We start from the raw sequence: 24,801 nt of genomic DNA on the forward strand, positions 1-24,801 counted from the left end.
GAACGAACAAAGAAAGTATTCCGACAGGTAAGCTTGAATAATTGCGAACAGAGGTCGCCTGGTGTTTGCGGAACCGAGAATAATGCCTTTACACATTTTGTTTCATAAAAGCGACCAATTAGTAAGTAATATTCGTGTCCGAAGGTAAAAACCCTCTGAGCTATTGTGTGACTTTTAGAAATCTCGCCAATTAGAAAGCAATTTCCCCGGAACACGCCGAGGATTTCCCTCTGGTATACCAGCGGTATATTTACGCTGGTATATATTACGCAGCTTTATTCTGCCTTTTTCTACGTTAAGTTATTTTTGCGTACGCATTTGCACTTAATTCCGATGAAAGTCCCCAAGATTTCCCTTCAACCTTTCCAGTTATATTTTGTGTACGATCTCTGTGCTTTGCTTCCTTGGTCAAAGTATATCTAAAAAATTGGCAGTTATGCAGGGTGTTCGGCCACCCCTGGGAAGAATTTTAATGGGAGATTCTAGAGGCCAAAATACGACAAAAATAAAGAATACTAATTTGTTGATGGAGGCTTGGTTAAAAAGTTATAAAGTTCCGCCCGTACTGAATTTTTTTCTAGAAAGTGGGTAGGTCTATTCACCAAAAATTATTATAATTGACCCCCGCAACCGAGAATAATTTTTTCCAGAACGATTTGAAATTTTTTAATTTTGTCGAAAAATTTCACACCTCGAATTTTTTTCTTGAAAGTGGGTAGGATTTCAAGGGTATGTCTCATGACCATAAATGATTGTAATTGACCCCCGCAACCGAAAATAATATTTCCAGAATGATTTGAAAGTTTTTTTTTTAGCCGAAAAATTTAGACACCCCCTGTAGATTTTTCTTAAAAATTCGTTTTTCATTTTTAATAATTTTGTTTGACGCCCTACAGAAAAGTTGTCTAATACTTTTTTGTAGGTACCCATGAGCTCTACTTCAGAAAAAAGTTTCATTGAAATATATTCACTATTGTACGAGTTATGGCTGTTTGAAAACAAAGCCATTTTTATGTGATTTTTCTCATTTTGCGGGGTCAAGAATCAACTTTTCGGATGTTTTTACGATTTGTGCATATTCTCCATCAAAATACGCGTAGTTTGCTTTTTTAAATATTAAAATCGTCCAATCCGTTTAGAAGTTATGACATTTTGAAGATTCGTATGAAATTTCAGGTATGCATTTCTGCATTTTCACTAAAAATGATTGTAATCGGCCCCTGCAACCGAAAATAATTTTTCCAAAACGATTTGAAAGTTTTCAATTTTCAGGATAACAAGACAGTTATGGTCAGACATTATATTTTCAGTAATCAATTTTTTTCTCGAAAATGGTTAGGATTTCGGAGGTATATCTATTCACAAAAAATGATTGTCATTGACCCCAGCAGCCGAAAATAATTTTTTCAAAATAATTTGACATTTTTTAATTGAATTTTTTAATAACTTTTTAATGAAGCCTCAGGCAAGAAATTAATATTCTTGATTTTCGTCTCATTTTGGCTTCTAGAATCCCCCATAGAAATATTTCTCAGGGGTGGCCGAACACCCTGTATATAAAGCATCCACTCAACTTTCATTGTCATTTTTTATTTATGTATATAAATGATATTCACTCTAACTACAATTTTAATTTCCCAACTTCTACACTTAATTTCTATTAATTTAATAAAATAATATCAACAATGTTTCACCTATCAGTTTTAGTTCTCCCTTGTAGACTACCATTAGGAATATTTATTTAAACTGTATTCTGTATTTAATGATTTCAAATTTTCTAAAAAGAAGGTAGAAATATTTAAAAAAAATAAAAAGAAATACATGGCATCATAACCTATTTATTTTATTTAATTTTAATTTCTGTTTAACTCTTTAAGACTTCAAACTGTTAAGTACAGAATACACTTTAAAAAAAAGTTCACGAAAAATCTGAAGAAGAGGTTGAAACGTTGAAATAATATTATTCTTCTGTTCATGCTATACATAAGCTTGTTTTTGCTTCAACATTAATTACAATTTTTGTCGCAACGTAATCACTAAATATTTATTTTATATTCACAATTTGGCGTTATTTAAAGTTATCTGGACTTTCATTCCAGTCTTTGTACCTACTTAACAATTTCATTTAATTTCTTCTTTCGCTGTGCCAGTATTTCAAACTTCATTCCCTTCTTAACTTCTTTCTTGCTCGATCATTACAGTTCATTTTCATTTCAAATTAACGTTTTCGTTCCTCAGATTTTTCCTGACCATTCAATTGTATTTTCGTATTTCATTTTTTCAGCAATTGCAACGTGATCTTCGCGCGACTTCGAGAAACAGATGTACAATGTTTCTCTGCGATTTTGGTATGCGCGACGTAAATCATAATTAATCAAGAATCGTAATATTGTTCTTTGTGAATTCATATATGTGTAATCCTGAAATGTTCAACGTGAATCGTAATCAGCTAAGGTCCAGTGCCCGCTGATTAATAGTTATCAATCACGATAAAAGTTATTAGCCGCGCTTTGCCGTTCGAATTTAGCGATGATTCACAAACGCAAGTTCATAACGCGTTTGATTATTCCACGTGGCTTTTAGCGATTGGCCAATTTCAGGTCTCATCTACTAGGTAATAATTCAAAATTAGTGTTATACCAGTGGCTCGTCGAGTCGATCGCTCGGAATACAGCTTTAATCAAAGTTACCATCATCGTATCACTGGTCAAAGGTCGAATATGCGCGCCTTTTCCGGTCAAACAATGCCTAAAATCGTTGTTGCTAATTTCGAAATAATAGCAACCAGTCAGCTAGAATGAAGATATGTCTTCGTCGATTATAATTTGTTTTGCATGCAGAATAGATATAGTTATTAAAAAAAACACGTGAACTTGAAATTTAGTATTATATCACTATAACATAGTTTATTATTACACTATCAATATTCTGCAGTTATACTTTGAAAGTATTAAAATTTACTATAGAATTAAATTTCTTTTTTACTCTGCGGGTGTAATTGATAATATTACTTGAAGAATGTATATTTTAAAGATTTTGTAATTTTCTCAACATTAAGACGATTATATTTTTATTGGTAAATGAGTTAATTTTCCTTGAATGAAATTAAAATCAACTAGTCTGAATAATGATTTTAATTTGTACATGACAAACTCTTGTACTTTAATTCTATGACTTTTAACTAGCTACACTTCATTACTCAATATTCTCTTGAATGTTTATTTAGTAAACTATCGAATATCCTTCTTGTAATTATTTGCAATGGGGAATTGGGTCAGGCTTTCGCTTTTCCTAAATTATGTTGCGCGTTAAAAAATATTAATCCTTTAGCAATCTGGTTAAAAACTGCAACTTTGTATTTAAAAATTTTGTGACTAATACGCAATAATAATAAATATCTACGTAGTAGATTTATATAAAAAGTAAATTATTAATGATAAAAATGCACTACATGCATTTATTAGTTTTTCAAATCTTATTTCCTATGTTTACTGATATAGTTAATGTGTTTTTATATTGAAAATTATGGTGATACTCTGACAAAGAGAAAGCAAATAACTTTTGATTGATGAATATTGACTGTCAAATTAATATTAAAATGTAGAAACTAATAACAGTTTAATGTTGAAAATGTACTGAATGTAAAATAAAATTGCACAAATTGAACTGGAGATCTATTTGTTAACAACTTGTACGTAATAAATAACATTTTTATACTAATCATCATTAAATGACAAAAGCTAAAGCCTCTTTACTTATTTGTGAATTTTAAATTAAACATTTAATAATTTCTGAAAATCAAACACATCAAGTTGATCTGCTTCATGAATGCGTTCTCAATTCCAGTACTAAGTTTTATTTATAATTCTTCAATATTTATTTCGATCAAGTATACGTGTGTTGATAAATAGCTCACCTATTTTCCTAATACCTAAATATATACGAAGTAGAATTGATTCAGTTTAATAAAATTGAAGTAGATGTTTAGTTAACTCGAAGCTCATATACAAATAAACAAAAATTCTGAACACGTGTAATTCAGTGTAAGTGCCTTGTAAATAGACTCTAGATGTTTATGCAAATTCATATTTTTATTAATAGAATATTAATTTCATTAGAAATCGGAGCTTTGTTGGAACCTCTAAATATAATAATTCGTATCTTACTTTAAGTATTTCTTATATTTTTTGCATAGTAAGTGCATTCTGTAGTTCTTTGAGAATTAAAATTTCTCATAAATGCATAAACATATGTAGCCTATTTATGAACTATACGTTTAAGTCGAATTTGCTTAAAAATTATGCAATTACACCTAAAGTTATATCTGTATAGATTATTACACAAAATTCATTATAGATACATCACTCTTTTGCAATACATTTTTTATCAAAAGACTCCTGATCTGTACCTGAGACAATGTAACAGTAACAGAGGGTTGAAAAGTAAGCTTCCTTCGCAAAACAAAATGTTTTTATAATCACATATAAAATGAATTCTCGCATATGTGAAACATTTTATGTCTTTTAAATTATTCTTTTGCAGTCCATTTCTAATCGAAAGTCTCTCGATACGTACCTGGGACCACACAACAGTAATGGAGGGTTTGAAGTAAGCTTCCTTCGCGAAATGTGTCAAAACAAAATGTTTTTATAATGAATTCTCGCATACGTGAAACATTTTATGCCCTCCAAAGTATTTTTTTGCAATTAATTTCTTATTTAAAGTCTCTCGATTACGTACAAGAGTAACAGAGGGTTGAAAAATGAGCTTCCTTCGCGAAATGTGTCAAAACAAAATGTTTTTATAATGAATTCTCGCATACGCGAAACATTTTATGCCCTCCAAATTATTCTTTTGCAATTAATTTCTTATTGAAAGTCTCCCGATTACGTACAAGAGTAACAGAGGGTTGAAAAATGAGCTTCCTTCGCAAACCGTGTCAAAACAAAATGTTTCTATAATCACACACAAAATGAATTCTCGCATATGTGAAACATTTTACGGCCTTTAAATTATTCTTTTGCAGTCCATTTCTAATCGAAAGTCTCTCGATACGTACCTGGGACCACGCAATAGTAATGGAGGGTTGAACAGTAAGCTTCCTCCGCGAGACGCGGGAAAACAAAATGTTTTCCCAGTCATATGGATTGTTGCATATATAAAAGCCGTTCCCCGTCGCGTTTTAAGTGGTCAGGGGTAGCCAGTTTCATGCTTTCCGCTAAAAGTCGCTATCAGCTCCAGATCGCTATCGTAACGAATGTTTGATAGAGAAGCGTTTCTCGGAATCGCGATGAAAGCAAGTCCCTCGGTCACTGATTTCCACGAATTCAGCCCCACTTTTACCGGGTTCTATGGTCGCGGGGTGGGGGAGGGGTAATCGCCAGCAGGATCACCTCCCTTTTTCTTGCCGGCAGCCTTTTATGCTAAACGCTCGCTTCATTTGAATGTCGCTAATGCGAAAAACCGATGCATACTAATGGAGAGTGTTTTCCTCTCTTTCCCACCCCTCCCCGTCGCGGCCAGGGGCCGAACACCCGGAGATCACCCTCCCTCGTTTCCATGCACGTGTCCGTACGTGGCGTTCGCGTGCACGCGCGTTTGCACAACGGCCGGCCATTTCTCCGGCGACTCTTTATGTCATATGCATACATTAAGCCCGGTATACACGGTGCTTCGGAAGAAGCTGCTCGCTGCCATTCAAGATTTCGCGGCGTTCGAAAAACCCCGAGGTAACTTCTCGACGAATGCAAATCGCGTCGCTGACGATTCCCCGCAGTAATTTATGATAACTGTTTGTGACGCCATAGACTCTTCGTAAGCCTCCCGGGACACCCTATAGATAAGTTATACGAGTCACGGATCTTTTCATTTTCTTATCGGACGTCTCCAAATCTCACCTTAAATTAGAATAACTTGGATGGCCAAAGAAAAATCAAGTGATGTATCTCCTAAAAATTTGTCAAAACAGTCGTTTTTATTATTGATACTTTAGAACTAATATACTGTTTAACAAAATTATTCTAGTTAGAAAGTACCAAGATTAGAAATTAATCAAACAGAAACGAAATATTTTATTATAACAAAATGGAATATCCTTTTTCCCTTAAGATAACGCATTTTGAACAAACATTTCATCAGCGTCAAAAATGCTCAGAATCAATAATGTTTAAACAAATTATTCTAGTTAGAAAGTACTAAGATTAGAAATTAATCAAAAAGATTCGTAATATTTTATTGCAGTAATATAGAAAATCCTTTTTCCCTTAAAATAACGCATTTTGAATAAACATTTTATCAGCGTCAAAAAATGCTCAAAATCAATGATCGTGAATGTAAGTAACAATGCATTATCTAATCAAACTCACCAGAGATTGTTAAATGCAACCCGTTGTTTAAATATTAAAGGTGTGATTAAAATCGCGATTACACCGGATGAATTCCGCCTGCTTTGTTCGAGTCACTATCAACAATTTGGTGTAAATTTATGGGCAGAGTTAATTGGCGATAATGGAATAAGACCTGTCTTCTTCGATAAGAGATTAACAAGTCAATCGTAAGTTAATTTCCTCGGTAATCAATTAAATGAGTTATTGGAAATTATATTAGACGTTATGCGTCGCACGTTGTATATGCACAACAGGTCACCGACACATTTTAATTGAATTCCCAGACAGTTTTTGAATAATTGACATTGTAGTAGATACATAATCATGGATTATGCAGGATCTATTGTCTGGCTTGCTGGTTTATAAAACGTTCACAAAACATTTGTTTATTCAATAGCCAGTTTCGATATTGGAGTACTTTGGGAATGTATACGAGAAGACAGCTAAATACCAATACTTTGAATATTTATAAATTCATGGAACTTGACAAGAGAAGTAAAAAATTTGCATAAAAGTAATCAGGTGCATATTACTAAAGTTAGAATGGCTACAATTTGGGGCCAAGATGAAATAGCACACACGTTTTCATGAACTTTGTTTGCTATTTTCATGTCCTCGATTCATCAGTCAAATTATATTATTATTGCATTTGTATATAATATCATTTCATGACTAGAAATTTTCCTCTCTAATTTGAATTAGTCAAATCAGTTAAAGACATTCAAATCACTTCTTATAATCAGATCATTGTTTTATTAATTTTCTAAAATATTGGAACAGTCTAATTACTCAGAACCCAACATTAAATCTCAATATTAAAATATTATAACATTTAATTGTAACGACTACCAGTTCGGATTTAGAAACAAACAATTGTAATAGAACAAATACAAAGAATGGTGGATCCTGTACACCAAAATCTAAAAAGGAATAAACATTACTCTGACTCGTTTTTAAATATATAAGTTCCATTGACCAGGTTCTTGGACAAATTAATTTGATCTAGGATTTTTGGACTCGTTGATTTAAAAGTAGCTCATTAATCAATCGCTGAATTTACATTAAAGATACATAATGTTCAAAATAAAAAAATAAATAATACCTTGTATCTGCATATATAGTAATACAGACGTTTTATTTTTTTCTTTTTATTATTATTATTGACTGAGTTTGAGTTCATGTAATGTTCAACTATTCAAAAATTCCATAGTCTTAGTTTGTTATACATTCACACGAAAGTACGTGGGCCTTCTTGACCCAAATATCAATTACTCTTCTTTATATTTTATGATGATTGTATATCATTGATTAACGTGAAACAAGTATTTGATATTATTATACGTTAGAAGTATATAAATATTGTTATAAATACAGTATAAAAAGACTAAACGACCATCGTTCGTGTAACTAAAAACGTTTTAACGTTAATTGTGCGAATATCATGTTACAATCCGCCTAATAATAATGAATAATAATAAAACATGGGACTGACGAATTCTTTATAATTTGAATCGTCGATCAACGAGTACAGATAATAATATTAAGTCACATCGTAAGATCACTCGTCGAGGTATCTAATTTCGAAATTAGAAACCGTATTTCCACCCGGATTTCCACGATCAGGTAAATTAGCTGTGATTACTTAGTGTTTCAAATCAAACAGTGTGACCGAATTATACCTCCAGATACCAACGTTTCTGAGCGGTTTCGCGAACGATTTAATCGCGAATTAATAGATCGCCGCAAAAGCGATCCTAGTGGCTTATAGGGTAATTAATTAATTGCGCGTATATACTTACCGGGGAAGACCGAATTATTGGAAACGGAGGCGTATTCGAAACAGAACACGTCGATCTACAAGCGTTCTCTATTCGATAGCCAACCGTGCCAGCAAATAACGTCACTCTATTTCGTAAACTCCTTATACGTTCCTAACTAATGCCACTCGACAATTACACGACTGAATTTTGAATTATTCTCGAAAGTAAATACAAGAAATATATACAAATATCTCTTTTGCAGTTGATTATATATGAAAATGGCAAAGGAAAACATTAAATTATTTATAATTGTCTTCAACTGCCTTTCTACAAGTGCAACGCTAGTATCTGTTGAGTGCAATGTTTTTCAAAGTGGAATCATATGTCTTTATATAAATCAATTCTCAACGTATAAATACAAAAAAGATACAATATTCCAGTAATGAATATTTAAAAGAGAGATATTAAATATATCAGATGTTTAAAATGAACGCACGATGTTAATTAAATGTTTTCTTGAATAAATATACGTAATTTAAAAATTGGTCAACATACACAAATTTGTAAAATCTTTTCGGAAACGAATTCGTAATAATTTTTCCACGTTATATTATTTTTATGTTAAAGCCTTCTAGCTTTCAGTCAGAAACAACTATAGGAACCACTTGGGAATTTTAACCTTTATTTTTTTAAATATCTTACTTTGTATTTGTCAATGTTTTCTTATAAATATTAATGGTTCGAAAATATTTTTAATTTCTACTGCCAGACAATTCGACACCTATAGGATTATCGAAACTTTCGTCCATAATATTGCAATTTAAAGGACGTTGGCTCTCGCGACCGATTATATTTTGCATGATATTGTCCCGCCAGTGCGCTCAGTAGAATTCACTGGCAAAGAGTAGCTTTAGTATTTTACCATATAACAGTTTCAATTTTATGGTAATTCGTAGCGGAGGACGAAGATAAACTTTTTAGAAATCCTGCAGAGGAAATGCTGACGAGGTACCTAGTTTGCGAACCACTGGTGTACACGAAGACCGACGATTCGTCATTAGCTCGACAAACGTTTCTGCGGGATGGTTTAAAGCACGAATAAACAAACGACACTTACCGTACAAGTGAATGATGCCATCCGTTTCTCCTCGCGGATTCTTCGCGATGCACTTGTAACTGCCATAATCCTCGGCCTGAAAAACAAAATAACAATGTCGTGAGTTTTAAGCAATTGTTTTTACGAAAACTTCAAAACAAATAAGATACATTTCATAATATTTATCATAAAACATCCTCTGCACGAATATTTAATTTTCTTCAGCACTATGATACGAATTTTTAAAATAAATTATTCACATTCGACAAACTATAAATACCTACATCTTATTTAAAAAATTTTAAAAGACATCCTCTTCACGAACATCTAATATTTTTTAGCACTATGATACGAATTTTAAAAATAAATTATTCACGTTCGTGCAAATTATAAATACCTACATCTTATTTAAAAATTTTTAAAAAATATCCCCTGCACGAATACAATTTTAATATTTTAATATTTTTAATTTTCTTTGGTATCACGTTACGAATTTTAAAAATAAATTATTCACATTCGTGCAAACTATAAATACCTACATCTCATTTAAAAATTTTTACAAAACATCCTCTGCACGAATATTTAACTTTCTTCAGCACTGCCTTACGAATTCTAAAAATAAATTATTCACGTTCGACAAACTATAATTACCTACATTCTATTTTTAAATTTAGCTGAATTTTTTTACACAAAGAATTACTTTCATTTATTATTAAAAATTCTACTAAAGTTCCTTGAAACAAACGTCTAATTATATACGAACCGAATTTTGAATTCGAGTAAATAAATTTAAATTAGAACTAACGAATAAACTTGACAAGTGATTGATACAGATATTTAATAAGTATAAAGGAGAATTTTTAAAATTGTCCATTTTACAGATCCTCGACTATCCATGACCCAGCTTTAATTTTTTAAATTCGAAATATTCGTTGGACGATAAATACAATTGTCCCGGGTTACTCGACTTGCCAATTTGTCTTCCATTCGTTTCTTCTCTTTCCCCCGGTTAAAACTTGCGAGACAGTTTTGTTGATAAGTTCTATTACAGGTGACTCGCAGTGCCGTTTGATTTATAAAGAATAGCCAGGACCAAGTAAAAGTAAAACTTCTATCTTTACTCGTTTGTACTTCTGAAATTTTTCCCAGACGCATTTATTATCCTTGTAAAAGCAACGCAATAAAGATCTCGCGGAAATAAAAGGACAGAAGAAGGAAAATATGAACGGCGTATATATTTCCCCGAGTCGACGACACGAGGAAGTTCTCTTTTCCGCGAAGACGCGGGAATTTTAAGAACATCCTTTCCATACGTGAAAATAATCCGCGAATAAATCTCGCGAGATGTCGTGAAACTTTTCAAATATCACCTGTTGGGCTTCGCGGGTGTTGATGCCAGACAAAGTTAAGGTTAAGGAAGTATTTTCTTCTCGATTCGGTGCTAAGACCAGAGTCCCGAGATTACTTCACGGACAGAAAATCTTGGAGTTTCCCTGTTACTCTTTTTTTCTCTCAGGAAGAGCGTTAACCGAGTCGAGGCCGCGAAAAGAAACTGGTACAACCTGTTAGTGATCGTGGATCTTACTATATTTCTTCTCGACGTAAGAAAAAGCATGGAGCAGAAGCAATGTCGAGTTACGCGACCGTCGAGACGCTTTTTGAAACCCGTTTTCTCCGATAATTGTAAACATCGTACACGTGCATGCGTTTTCATATCAAAAGAATTAATAAATATTCGTCGATTTGGTCTTTAAATGAGTTTTACCTCTTTTATGATGAAATACTTGTAGAGTATATTTGTAAAAACATCATCGTATATTCTTTTGGACATTAATGGGTTTATATCCGTAACGTAAATAAATAAAATGATGGTAAAAGGAATATTAATCTTTCAATTAAAATTGTATGAATATGAAGAATATAAACTTTATCGATACATTTTAAAAATGAAAATGAGAAATAAAGATGATTAAATCAAATAATTAAATGATAATTTATTAGGAATTTTTCGTGTAAAAAGGTGCTTATAAAAAACCTGTTTAACTTTAAATGCAAACTGTTTCATGGACTACCATAAAGAGTTGAGATACGATTGTTATATTTTGTCACCCATTGTAACGTCGGAATTTTTTAAACCACTCATGAATTGAAATTTGACTATTTATATTTCACCACACATGTTCGTCGTTTCCCTGTTTCATTATTTTTAATGAAAATAAGTCAAAAATTGATGAGTTAAGGAGCCAGCGGGCCATTATGGATCCAATTCTTAATTCTGAAACCAGCAACAATAGTTTTATCGGGTCTGTTTTCTATCAATATTGGAGGATTTTGATTTACGATCAATATTTGCAGACTGTGAATTCGACATGGTCGCGCGACCGGTGTGTCCTTTTAAACCCCCTGCTCGCCGGCTTCGATACAATTTTATAACGCAACTGTTGCTAACGCGCGGCCATTTTCATCCCCCAACTGTCGACTGGTCTAGCGAATTTTTTCTCAACGGATGCATTTCGTAGGCAATTTTCCCCACGACTTTTCGAAAACAGTTTCCGACGCTTGGTATCGCGATATGAGCTCGTTAATGCGTCACATAAATTGCTTTGATATTAAAGTTTAATTGTTAATTTTGCCTATCAGCATCAGGAACGAAAGTACATATTATTCGAAGATAATAACTCTATCAAAATTGAGCAAACCATATTAAAGTACGGTAGAGTGAAGCAATTTTTACGTTAATGGGAAACATTGGATCTTAAAATGCATTAAACGTACGTGTTGCGAACGAATGATTTATTTTTTAACGATAACATTGGAGGCCTAAATTTCGAGCTAATAACGTACCATTTACGTATATTCAAATTTTAATTCATATTATACATTTTAACGATTAGAATACTTGTTTATAATAACACCGACGACTTTGATATCGATCCTTTCTAATAAATAATACATTTTTTAGATTGTTTCATAAAATATTAAAGAGAAACACGAGTCCCCAAAATTTGTAAAAAAAAACATGAAAAAATTGTTAATCAAACTTCAAAGTGTTGCCATTTTTTTAATTATCGACTTTGCTCTTTTTTTCTAGTATCAGCTATAGCCAAACTCTATAGCTAATTAGGCTATGGGGGTTAAATAGTCAATGGTCACTATTTTTTACGTATGACGAGTATACTCGTCATGACACAAATCGTGCCAATTCTCCATGACGAGTATACTCGTCGATCACGGCTAACTGGTTAAAAAACAACTAAGAATTTCACTTTGAAATGTTTACACAACACTCTTAAGATGTAAAAGCATTGTTTCATGCAAGAAAAGGGATCGATTTTTTTTATTACTCGAGTCTCCCCCCTTAAATGATTATATCCTTTGTAACAAAAATCTCTCACTAACCTGCAGCTTGTATATGGTTAGCATCATGTGCGTTTTGTAGGAGGGTTTCTCCGGTGTCGATAGCACTTTGTACTTGCTGCTTTCGTGAATCATCGTGCCGTCGTTCCTGGTCCAGTAATTCAAAGAAGTAGGATGAGCCTCGGTGTGGCATTCCAACGTGACATCGTAGTCTAAGGGTGCACCGACCAATTGGTGCGGTATCGACAGCATAGGGGGGACTGCAACGAGAAAAGTGATTGATTGGCTCATAAATGTTCCAATTACTAGCGATACAAGCGGGCCACCGCGATCGATAACCGTTTCTGCTCGATAAATCTCGAGCTGAGTTTGGCAAACACGCGTCCCTACGCCTTGCGACTCGACTGTACGCTCTTCCTACGCGTAACAAACCGATGAAACGGAGAACGAGATCAAATTGATACTCCATGGTCCGTTTCGCCCAAAACGGATACGTTTCATTTTCGTTTTCAATAAACGAACCAACTTTCTAGACAGATGATAAAGTTACTAGTAACGAGGAACTTCTCGTGAAAATCTTCAATTTTTATCAAACTTTTATAAGTTTGTTCTGAAAATTAAAAATTGTTGAGCGCTAAAATGTATCAGTAAAATGTTCGTATTTTTGATCGAACACTGATTACTGTTTCAATCACAGTTAGTCTCATAGTTGGTTCAGATTTCAGAAATACTAACCAATAGTCGTGATTTACAATACTCTGTAGTGGGAGCGCGATATTTATTAACCCCTCGAGTGAAAATTATGAATTTTGACGAGCTATGCTCGCTAGAATATTTAAAGTATTTACTATATTTGGGAATAGATTGGAAAATTTACTACTATTCATTTATTCCCGGGAAAATCCTTCAATACAACAAGAATTTGTTTTATTTTTAATAATTGTGTGTCTAAAGTGTACTGTTCGTCTACAAGAAATTGGCTAACGAGTGTTTACATTCCCATTTTAGTTTATAGTTTATTAGATTCCGAACCATCGCACGCAATATCGCTGTTGGCTGAGGACGGTGATGAAGATCGACAGCGGTTGACCTCCGCCATTAGCAATAATACGTGTGATGGTAGAGGAATTAGTAGACTGTAAACTAAAGTAGGGATATAAACACGCATTAGCCTTCTTCTCGCGGAGGAACATGTACTGTCCAAAGTTAGAAAGATGACGAGCAGTAAAAATGCGGGTATGATTTGCCATTTTTAGTTTTCCCATGGTTTTTGGGATTTTTAGAACAGTAAATATATCATAACAATTTATATTTAATAACTATACAATTTTGTCAATGCTAAAGATTTCTGACCGCAACAGTATTATTCGATTTACTTTGCTTTTATTTAACATTTCTTCACGACCCATTCTTTAATTTTCTTTTAAATGAATGCAATAATATTGGAAGTAAATAACAGGTTTTCTAACTAAATTTTAATAACTACTAAGTGCATTTTAATTTTATCCAACTAAAGTCAGCTCATGTATGCATTTTATTCTGTAACTTATGCGTTGTATTCCCTTTGAATTCCAGATTTTGTATACCCATTGCATGTATCATGTGGAATATACAGGGTGTTTGACCACCCCTGGGAAAAATTTTAATGGGAGATTCTAGAGGCCAAAATACGACGAAAATAAAGAATACTAATTTGAATACTAAGTTGATTGAGGCTTCGTTAAAAAGTTATTAACGTTTAAAGTTCCGCCCGTATTGAATTTTTTTCTCGAAAGTGGGTAGGATTTCGAGGGTATGTCTAATGACCAAAAATGATTGTAATTGATCCCCACGATCGAAAATAATTTTTCCAGAACGATTTGAAATTTTTTTTCATCGAAAAATTTAGGCACCTACCCCCTGTCGATTTTTCTTAAAAATTCGTTTTTCATTTTTAATAAATTTGTTTGACGCTCTGCAGAAAAGTTGTCTAATACTTTTTTGTAGGTACCCATGAGCTCTACTTCAGAAAAAAGTTTCATTGAAATATAATCACTATTGTAGGAGTTATGGCCGTTTGAAAAATGGACCATTTTTATGAGGTTTTTCTCATTTTAGAGGGTCAAGGAACAACTTTTCGCATATTTTTAGAATTGCTACATATTCTACACTAAAATACGCGTAGTTTGCTTTTTCAAACATTAAAATCGTCCAATCCGTTCAGGAGTTATGACATTTTGAAGATTCGTATGAAATTTCAGGGTTGCATTTCTGGCCTCACATTAGATTTTCGGTAAAGAATTATTTTCTCAAAAATTGTTAGGATTTCGAGGGTATGTTTATTCACTAAAAATGATTGTAATGGGCCGCCGCAACCAAAAATAATTTTTCCAGAATGATTTCAAATTTTTCAATTTTCAGAGTAACAAGACTGTTATGGTCAGATATTATATTTTCAGTAATGAATTTTTTTCTCGAAAATGGTTAGGATTTCGGGGGTATGTCTATTTACAAAAAATGATTGTAATTGACCCCAGCAAACAAAAATAATTTTTTCGGGATGATTTGAAATTTCTTAACTTAATTCTTTAATAATTTTTTAACGAAGCCTCAATCAACAAATTGGTATTCTTGATTTTCGTCTTATTTTGGCCTCTAGAATCCCCCATTAAAATTTTTCCCAAGGGTGGCTGAACACCCGGTATCTATAAAACGTGAATTTTCTTATTTAGATAAAATATCGAAATATGAGAAGTGTCTGGATATTTTTGTCCAATACTGTATATTAAATCGGAGTATTTATAATATACAGGCCTTAAGATTACATGAATGTAATTAAAAAATGATTCCACGATGCAGTTTTTACAACATATCGTGAACACTCGCTATAGATGGTTCAAAAAAGTAATCAAACACTGTGAAACGTTCATAATAATTGAGAATTCTCGAAGATTACAGTATGTAAACATTGTGCAGTTCACTGGAAATGGAAGAAATTTTCAAAAATCGTGTACAATTATTGTAATTCGTTTATAACACGAAATTATTTTTCTGAAGATCTGCATCAAGGTGTGGAAAAATGTTTTCATGTTACGTATGAATTATTCGTACATAATCGTAAACAATTTCTCGATATTCTGGGTCCGCGTTTTCTTGCAAGATTTAAACAAAATTCAACTTAATTCACCGGTGTTTATATTTCGTTTCCTGTCAAGATTTTCATTCACATTTTCCTTCGTTGAGTTTTCGGTCACATTTCGCCCGCAATAACATAATTAAAATATCCAATTAAAAGTAACGGCTCGGAATGCGTGTCGCGTCGACGTTCCAACTGCATTTTCGTTTTAAATGGACCGGGACCGCGTAAAAAATGGAGACGAATGCCGGCAATATTTTATGGAAATTCGATAGAGAGTTCCTTGAATTAAAGGGAACAAAAGAAATAGGCCATTTTTTGCTGTTTTACAACGTCGTGATGAATTGTCGTTTTTAATGGGGGCGCGAGAAGGAAGAGGAAATCTGTACGCGTCGTAAGAGCGTATTAACGTTATAGAGACTCCGGTCAGCTTCGAAATCGAACATTTATTTCATAAGCTGTAGATCGAGTGAATGCTAAAATCGATCTCCCGCAGCTGCGACAAAGGATTAAGCTTTCGTGCAACACATGTCGCGCGTTTGTTAAGCAAGCTTCTGCGTCCTCTAAACTCTTCATACTTTGCATAATTCGTGTCAAACGATTATAATTACTCGTTTCAAACCCATTAACGTAAAAGAAACTGTATCAAATGTAGACAAGTTGGATCGTTTCAAGTCTTCAAAAAGTCACACAAAGAACTCACATTAAAAATGTGAAATATTCATTCGAAATGTAGTATATAATTACATATTTTAAAAATTTTTATTTGTCTGTTAAAATTCACCAACACTATTCTATTATGTATCAAATTTGAAAATTTTTTTTCTATACAAAAATCATTGATCTTGACGAAACTGCGGGTAGTAGCTAGTATTAAAGAATATCAACCCCTTGACGTACGATTTAATTTCAAATAATTTGTCAAACCCATACTATTTAATTTTGTTTAAATTTGTTCGTGCAAGATTTGCTTTATGAATACTTTATAAATGTAATGTGTTGATTTCAATACATAAGACTTGGTGACGAATGAGTAGCCTTCTGGTTGTGAAACTTGACATCAAGAACCTGTTTTTTTAATGAAGCTAGTGTATATCGTTGATTCATATTAACCACTTGACGTACGATTTAATTTCAAATAATTTGTCAAACCTACACTATTTAATTTTGTTTAAATTTGTTCGTACAAGGAACCACCACGAGAAAGAATAAAGTTTTAAGTATACATCATGGATACGAAACTGTGTTGATTTTAATATGCAAGATTTGATGACGAATGAGAAACCTCACGATTGTGAAATTTATAACGAGTGAGATTCGTTATTGCACGGCAAGGGGTTAATTTACGCCATTTTTCTGGTCTCTGACGGGAAATGGTAGAATAGGAAACAAAGTGTGGGCATTCGTGGATACTGTCAGAGTAAACTTGCAATTATTACTACGCCCACCGCGCGATCTAACGTCGAACTTTAAATGAATAGCTTCGCGCGATACGCCCCACCATTTCCGAAACATTAAATCTGGGAAGATAAGTCGTATAGACTTAACTGCGTTCACCGTGGAGTATCTTCAATAAAAACGTAATTTCGTCGCGACGAATGGTTTTCCATGGCCGTCTACCCGCTTCTGATAATACCTCCATGGAGCGGGAGTGCTTCAATTTAACTTAAACCTCGTAACAATACACCCAGCAACTTCGAACTTTCGCGCGAACTTTCGGTCATATTTTTCCGGGAGGTTCGGGGCGAGTCAACCAATGCTTAGATTAGGTTAGCTTACTCGGGAACACGCGGGCCAAAGGGAGGAGGAATTTATGCCGAAAACATGTAACGCTAGATAGCAACTTTGAAAATTTTAACGAAGAAGAAAAATTATATAGACAAAATTTAATTTTTAATTTTCAGAAAATTGTTCGACGATGTTACAATTGCTTCTAAAAGCTTCTTTATGCTTAACACTTGGTTGTTTTCAAAATTTAATTCTTTATAAATAATAATGGAGTTGATTATATTCATTATCTTTGAATATATTATAATATATTCTGTGTTATCTGTGACTGATATATAAAATGACACTTTAGGTAGCAAAGAACTTTTTCTATGTACATATTAAAAAACAACAGTGTGAGCGTGGCTGCAGATACTTAACACCTCGTTGTTTTCAAAATTTAATTGTCTATAAATAGTAATAAAGTTGATATTTGAATATATTATATGTTCTGTGTTACCCGTATACTAACTGATATACAGGGTGTTCGGCCATCCCTGGGAAAAATTGTAATGGGAGATTCTAGAGGCAGAAATAAGACGAAAATCAAGAATACTAATTTGTTGATGGAGTCTTCGTTAAAAAGTTATCAACGTTTAAAGTTCCCCGCATACTGAATTTTTTTCTCGAAAGTGGGTAGGATTTCGAGGGTATGTCTAATGACCAAAAATGATTGTAATTGATCCCCACGACCGGAAATAATTTTTCCAAAACGATTTGAAATTTTTTTTTTTCGTCGAATTTTCTGTCGATTTTTCTTAAAAATTCCTTTTTCATTTTTAGTAATTTTGTTTGACACCCTACAGAAAAGTTGTCTAATACTTTTTTGTAGCTACCCATGAGCTCTACTTCAGGAAAAAGTTTCATTGAAATATATTCACTATTGTAAGAGTTATGGCTGTTTGAAAATTGGACCATTTTTATGTGGTTTTTCTTATTTTGCGGGTTCAAGGACCAACTTTTTGAATAGTTTTACAATTTCTACACATTCTCCACCAAAATACGCGTAGTTTGCTTTTTTAAACATTAAAATCCTTCAATCCGTTCAGAAGTTATGGCATTTTAAAGATTCGCATGAAATTTCAGGGAAGCATTTCTGGCCTCAGATTAGATTTTCAGTAAGGAATTTTTTTCTCGAAAGTGCGTAGGATTTCGGGGATATATCTAATGACCAAAAATTATTGTAATTGACCCCAGAACGTAGAAACAATTTTTCTAAAACGATTTGAAATTTTTTTTCTTCGTCGCAAAATTTAGACACCTACCCCCTGTCGATTTTTCTTAAAAATTCGTTTTTGTTTTTTAATAATTTTGTTTGACGTACTACAGGAAAGTTGTCTAATACTTTTTTGTAGGTACCTATGAGCTGTACTTCAGAAAAGAGTTTCATTGAAATATATTCACAATTGTAAGAGTTATGGCTGTTTGAAAATTGGACTATTTTTATGTGGTTTTTTTCATTTTGCGGGGTCAAGAATCAACTTTTCGGATATTTTTGCGATTTGTACATATTCTCCATCAAAATACACGTAGTTTGCTTTTTTAAACATTAAAATCGTCCAATCCGTTTAGGAGTTATGACATTTTAAAGATTCGCATGAAATTTCAGGGAAACATATCAAAGTATGGTCAGACATTAGATTTTCGGTAAAGAATTTTTTTCTCGAACGTGTGTAGGATTTCGGGGTTATGTGTAATAACCAAAAATAATTGTAATTGATCCCCGCAATCGAAAATAATTATTCCAAAACGATTTGAAAATTTTTTTTTTCGCCTAAAAATTTCAATACCTACTCGAATTTTTTTCTCGAAAGTGAGTGGGATTTCAGGGGTATGTGTATTCACCAAGAATGATTGTAATTGACTCCCACAACCGAAAAGAATTTTTCCAGAACGATTTGAAATTTTTTAATTTCATTTTTTAATAACTTATTAAAGAAGCCTTAGTCAAGAAATAGATATTCTTGATTTTCGTCTTATTGTGGCCTCTAGAATCTCCCATTAAAATTTTTCCCAGAGGTGGCTGTACACCCTGTATAAAAGGACAATTTAGATAGCAAATAACTTCTTCTTTGTACGTATTAAAAAACAAATCTGTGAACGTAGCTTAGCAAAAATTAAATAGAAAGCAGAAATAGATGAGACCTACTTTTCATTTAACAGTTTCAGAATAAAAACACAAATTAGTAAGAACTTAGTTCCTGGATCTATTTTTATTCGTACGCATAAAAATTACAAATCAGGCAACTATGATTGCAATTACGACAATTACATCCTCCCTTATTTCGTAATAAATTTTTTAACACGTCGTTAACGTAACAGGCCAGATAAATTTAACGAAAATACCACCATAATTTTCACCTCGATACGGATTCCGTTTAAATTATACGGTTAAAATTTTAGAAATTATTTTTTTTTAATTTGCAGAATGTTGCAACGTTTTTTGTTTGAAAATGAAAAGAATGTAATTTTCGTGGAACATGAAAATTTAAATTGAAGTTCGCAATGAAATATATGCATTACACGCACGAAGATGAAATGTACGCATATCTAGCGTAACGAACATTTCGCATAAATTTCCCCCCGTTGGACGCGCGGGTGTTTCTACGTTCTCTGACGAGATGTTTAATTTTTCTTTCGGGGAAAAATGGAGGGAACATCGGATATTGCGTAAGAAAATATCTGATTTTAGCAACGGACCGAGAAGACGAAGACTGATACGAGAGCACGTAGATAGTAGAGGGCTTTAAAATTTAAATAAAGATCCTCCGTCGAATGGTTTCAGGAAGCAACTTTCACCCCTCTCATTCTACGGGGAATTACATGGCTCCCTATCTCGCTACCTTTAACAGCGCCTGGAAGCTTGATTTTCTTGATCCCTTAAGATTCTTCGAGACATGTTTTATTTAAAGATTGTGAAACATCTTGAAAGCTTATCTTTGATGTCGGGAGATACATGATAAATAATTTATATTGCTAAACGGGTTAGACATGTTTAATCCCAGCCTCATTTCATAAACGTTTCCTTTTTAACTCGATCTTCGCCTAAACGGACTCACTTTCGTTTTCGTTTTCGTTTTCTTATCCGATCCTAACTAAATTTGTCGAACAATTTACACTTTGCGCTTCCGTTGAATTCTTCCGACTGTTCCTAATATTTGAAATTGAAAAACTTTCAGAGACATTCAGAGTGTCTAACGAGTAGATGTAATTCTATTGTAATAATATAATTTCATTTAAGAATTTGTCTGAATTCAAATAAGTATCCAAAGTCTAACTTTCCATCGCCTTTTTCAAAATATAAATTCTCTAAATATATAGAACTACCTTTGTCGCTTTAAAATTATTCTCGACGATGAGTAGCATTGATTAGTCATGGATTATTTTTATTTCTTTCCATCGAGGGATCCTGACACTGCGCGAAATAAATATCGCGGCTTAAGTAAGAGTGCATTCGACGCTGAAAGCGGAATGGATAAAGAAAAGTGATACGGCGGCAAGTGGATGTAAATTACTTGAAAATTTAAATAAACATCCCCCTTGAATTGCTCTGTAGAACAAAATGCATTCTTTTGAACCTTCTTCCTTTATCCCGTCACTTCCATTGATTTCCTCGCCTCTGTTAAAATTACTTTCATTTTCTACTATTTTCGAATTCCTTCTAAGTGTTCTAAAAATACGGGAAACGTTTCAGTCACGCTCGCGATAGCCCAAGAAACAGTATTTCATTAAGAGGCGTTTACAATGAAAATAACAGATAGCAATATTAATTTGAAGAAATAATTTAATAAGAATCTTTAAAATTGAAGGCACGATATTTCAGCCTTTTTTGGTTCGGATAAAAAATGTTTTTTTCTCAGAGAAATTGCTCGTTTAAGGGATACTGAATCGTCCAAGTATCTTCAAATATTATTATTAATAAAGTGAATGAAAGTCTATACTCCTTCCTAAGTGATTTCAAAGACAGTGCGAATGAACATAGCAGAAATTTATTTCAGTTTCATCTGACTTCACGAAGATATGTTTTTATCCCATTTTTGTGTTCGCTGAATGAAAGCGAGACGCGAGAATATCTCTGAAACAAAATGTTTGTACGTACATTCCGCGAGAAAATGTGGAAATGTCCGAACGTCGTCTGGCCCGATATAAATTGGATAAAATCTCCCTTGTGAATTGTCTTTCAGATTTCCTACCCTGTGGATTTTTGTCTTCTTCGTATAACTTATATACAGTAGCAATTTTACTTTGTGCACGTTGTTCGCTTCTACGCGTCTTTTCATCGTAAATCAGTTCCGATACCCGGGGTCGACCAAACCTATTGAAACGGCTCCTTAGAGAAAGCAGTTCTTCAAAACCTTGGGGGGTGGGAGGGGGTTTCTACTACCTTTACAAGGAAAATACTTTTCGATGAAACATTAAATCAGGAAAATTTCCTCGGTGCAAGAATCCTTTAAAACTGTATAAAAAAAATAAGACTAAACAAGAACTTGAATCTGTCGTCGCAAGCACTTTGAAAACTAATAGTATAATGATAATAAAATTGTATACACTGTTGAATTTAATTTTGCAATTTAGGGTTTGCACAAAGGTAAAAATAATGAAAGTATACCTTTGCTTTCAGATCATTATTAGTAAGTTAATTAGTATTTAAATTTAAAAAAAACGAAAAGGAATTTCAAAAATTAACAACTATCTACCTAAAATTCAGATGGACGTTACTCGTTTCCATCAGTCAGCATGTGGATAACGCTTGTTTCCATTCACAGATTCAAATTGGAACTACGTTTTTGTGACATTTGTATTCATCCATTTTTATTCGGTAGACCAATAGTAATTTTCATTTAGCAACCATCACTATTTGTTTTGACAAAAACGTGGACTATTTCAGTTTTCACTGAATAGTCTTTAATTAGAGCCGCCCTTTAACGCCGGATTTTAATTTGAACGTCTCTTGTTGTTCATTTTGCGCGGAACCTTAACATAGCCACCAGTGACTCTGTAACATCCGGGTTTGCTGTTTTCGCTTTCTCTTTGCTGGTCTCTTTCAAACACGACCCTTTTCCACAGAGTTACCACATATTGCTTTATCAGTTTACACAGTGGCGAACGTAACGCAACGCAGTTTTGTAGGAAGAAAAACCCCAACTCGCGAGTTATTAGATAGCTGTTGCTTTACTAGAAAAAAGATCTGCATTCAGGGTATTTCCAAAGACTTGGTAAACACAAACTACCAACGTTGAAAATTCAATGGTTTCCAAATCTGCTACACAAGATTTTGATTAAATTATGATGTTCGACTTGACACAGTTTCTTAATCTTCCGATGGTTCTTTCATAACCTCAAAATTTGTATAAGAATTTTATTTTTATTAATATATTATAATATGTAAATACATTGAGGCAGTCTCTTCAGCTTTTTTCAGCTAATTTCTAATTTTTCTATGCTCCTTTTTAGTTTTGTTGAGACAACATAGAAATAATTAATTGGAAATAGTATACACATTTACTACACAATTGAGACAGTCCTTTCATCATCCATTTTGTGTTCTAATTTTTAATTTTTCTATGCTACTTTTTATTTTTGTTGAGATAACATGGAAATAATCAATTGAAAATAATGTAAAATGTATACATAATGTAATATATATACATATATTTTACATTATTACATAGATTATACATTATTTTCAATTATTTATTATATTTAGGTTTTTTTTTATGTTCGTGAACTACACAAATTGAGGCAGTCCCTTCATCTTCCATTTTGTGTCCTAATTTTTAATTTTTCTATGCTACTTTTTATTTTTGTTGAGATAACATGGAAATAATTAATTGAAAATAATGTAGAATGTGTACATAATGTAATATATATACATAAATTGAAAATAATGTAAAATGTATACATAATGTAATATATATACATCCATTTTATGTATGTATGCATACTATATTAATTATTTGTATGTTGTCTCAACAAAAATAAAAAATAGCATAGAAAAATTAAAAATTAGGACACAAAATGAAAGATGAAGGGACTGCCTCAATTTATATAGTTCAAAAACATAAAAACAGACCTAAACATCATAAAATTTCTAAATTTCTTTTATCTGTATATATGTATGAAACAAATTTAGCCAGTTAAAAGGGTACATAAATAATATCAGCAGATAAACGAAAAACGTACAGATCATCCTAGTAGAACGAACGAAATATAGCGTGTATTAAAAAATCAGAGAAAGAAAAATTGGCACCGATTTATAAAATCGTCACTCGATCGAGCACCCCTAAATCTTGGCGAAATCATCGACGAAAGTGACACGACTGTTGAACGACCGTGTGGATTGTCGCGAAAGCTCTCCGATTTTCCAGGATATCCCGGTAAGAGTGTCCTGGCACGTAATACAGGCTCGTGAATTACTTTGGATTTCAGGGGAGGCTTCCCACCCCTCGGCGCGTCCCTTTCCTCGCCCTCAGCCCGACATCCCTCGGTTCCCGATGCCGGCCGACGCGGGAGTGCTGTCTTCGGATAGCGCAAAGGATATCCGACACCTTCTTAAAATGCAAAACATTCCGTCTGAGAGCGAGAAGGGGGTGGAAAGGTTCAGGGGGATAGAGGCGAGGGTGGGCGTGATGCCTTGGATCCTTATTGCAAGAACGAGGCTTGGTATACGAAACCTTTCGACGGGCGTTACGGTTCGATGTTCCACACCCCTCTTGGAAGTCCAGCACCCTCGACACCCCTTTTTTACTCTTGTCTTTCGCATACGATACCGGAAGATAAGAAGCGGCTGAAGGCGTCGTTGTTTGCTTAGGTTATTCGAGGTCATCTGATTCCTTTTGTCATTCATTTTTTTCTTGGTTTTACATCCCTTGTCTTAATCCCCAATCGGCAGAACGGTAACCACAATACACCCCCATGGACAGTATTACGGTGTTCCTTTTTACGTACTGTTACTGCTCCCAGCGATTCGAAAAATAAATAACACGTAGATAACAAACTTGTTAGTATAATTACTTTCTTGTATTTATGTAAGGTTATAGTTTAATTTATTTGTATCAGTAACAAAATAAAGTTCGACTGAATAGAAATTTAGTTTAGTTTTATAGCAACGAAGTTCGCTTCCATATAATTATACAAAATCTTGTAGAAATATTTAAGAAATTTGATCACATGTATTAAACCTTGATTCTTCTGGCTGTAGAAGAAATCAGAAATTTTATTTTCAGAACTCATTTGCACGACATTTTTGCGCCACTAATCTTAAATAATTTTTAACAAGTTTCAGTTTACTGAAACGATTAGATGTTTTCATAGAAATAT

General features: G+C 33.3%; 1 protein-coding gene across 1 annotated transcript in view; it reads right to left on the minus strand.

The window, feature by feature from the left end:
- LOC143341173 (lachesin) overlaps nucleotides 1–24,801 on the minus strand; it is a 622,893-nt gene that overhangs the window by 104,898 nt on the left and 493,194 nt on the right. Inside the window, exons 6-7 of the mRNA XM_076763894.1 lie at nucleotides 12,642–12,859; nucleotides 9,264–9,339 (exon numbers count right to left, since the gene is read on the minus strand). Of these exons, the coding sequence (XP_076620009.1) occupies nucleotides 9,264–9,339; nucleotides 12,642–12,859 (294 nt within the window). The remainder of the gene's footprint in view (nucleotides 1–9,263; nucleotides 9,340–12,641; nucleotides 12,860–24,801) is intronic.

The sequence above is a fragment of the Colletes latitarsis genome, chromosome 4 (genome assembly GCF_051014445.1).
Source record: "Colletes latitarsis isolate SP2378_abdomen chromosome 4, iyColLati1, whole genome shotgun sequence".
NCBI classification, from domain to species: Eukaryota; Metazoa; Arthropoda; class Insecta; order Hymenoptera; family Colletidae; genus Colletes; species Colletes latitarsis.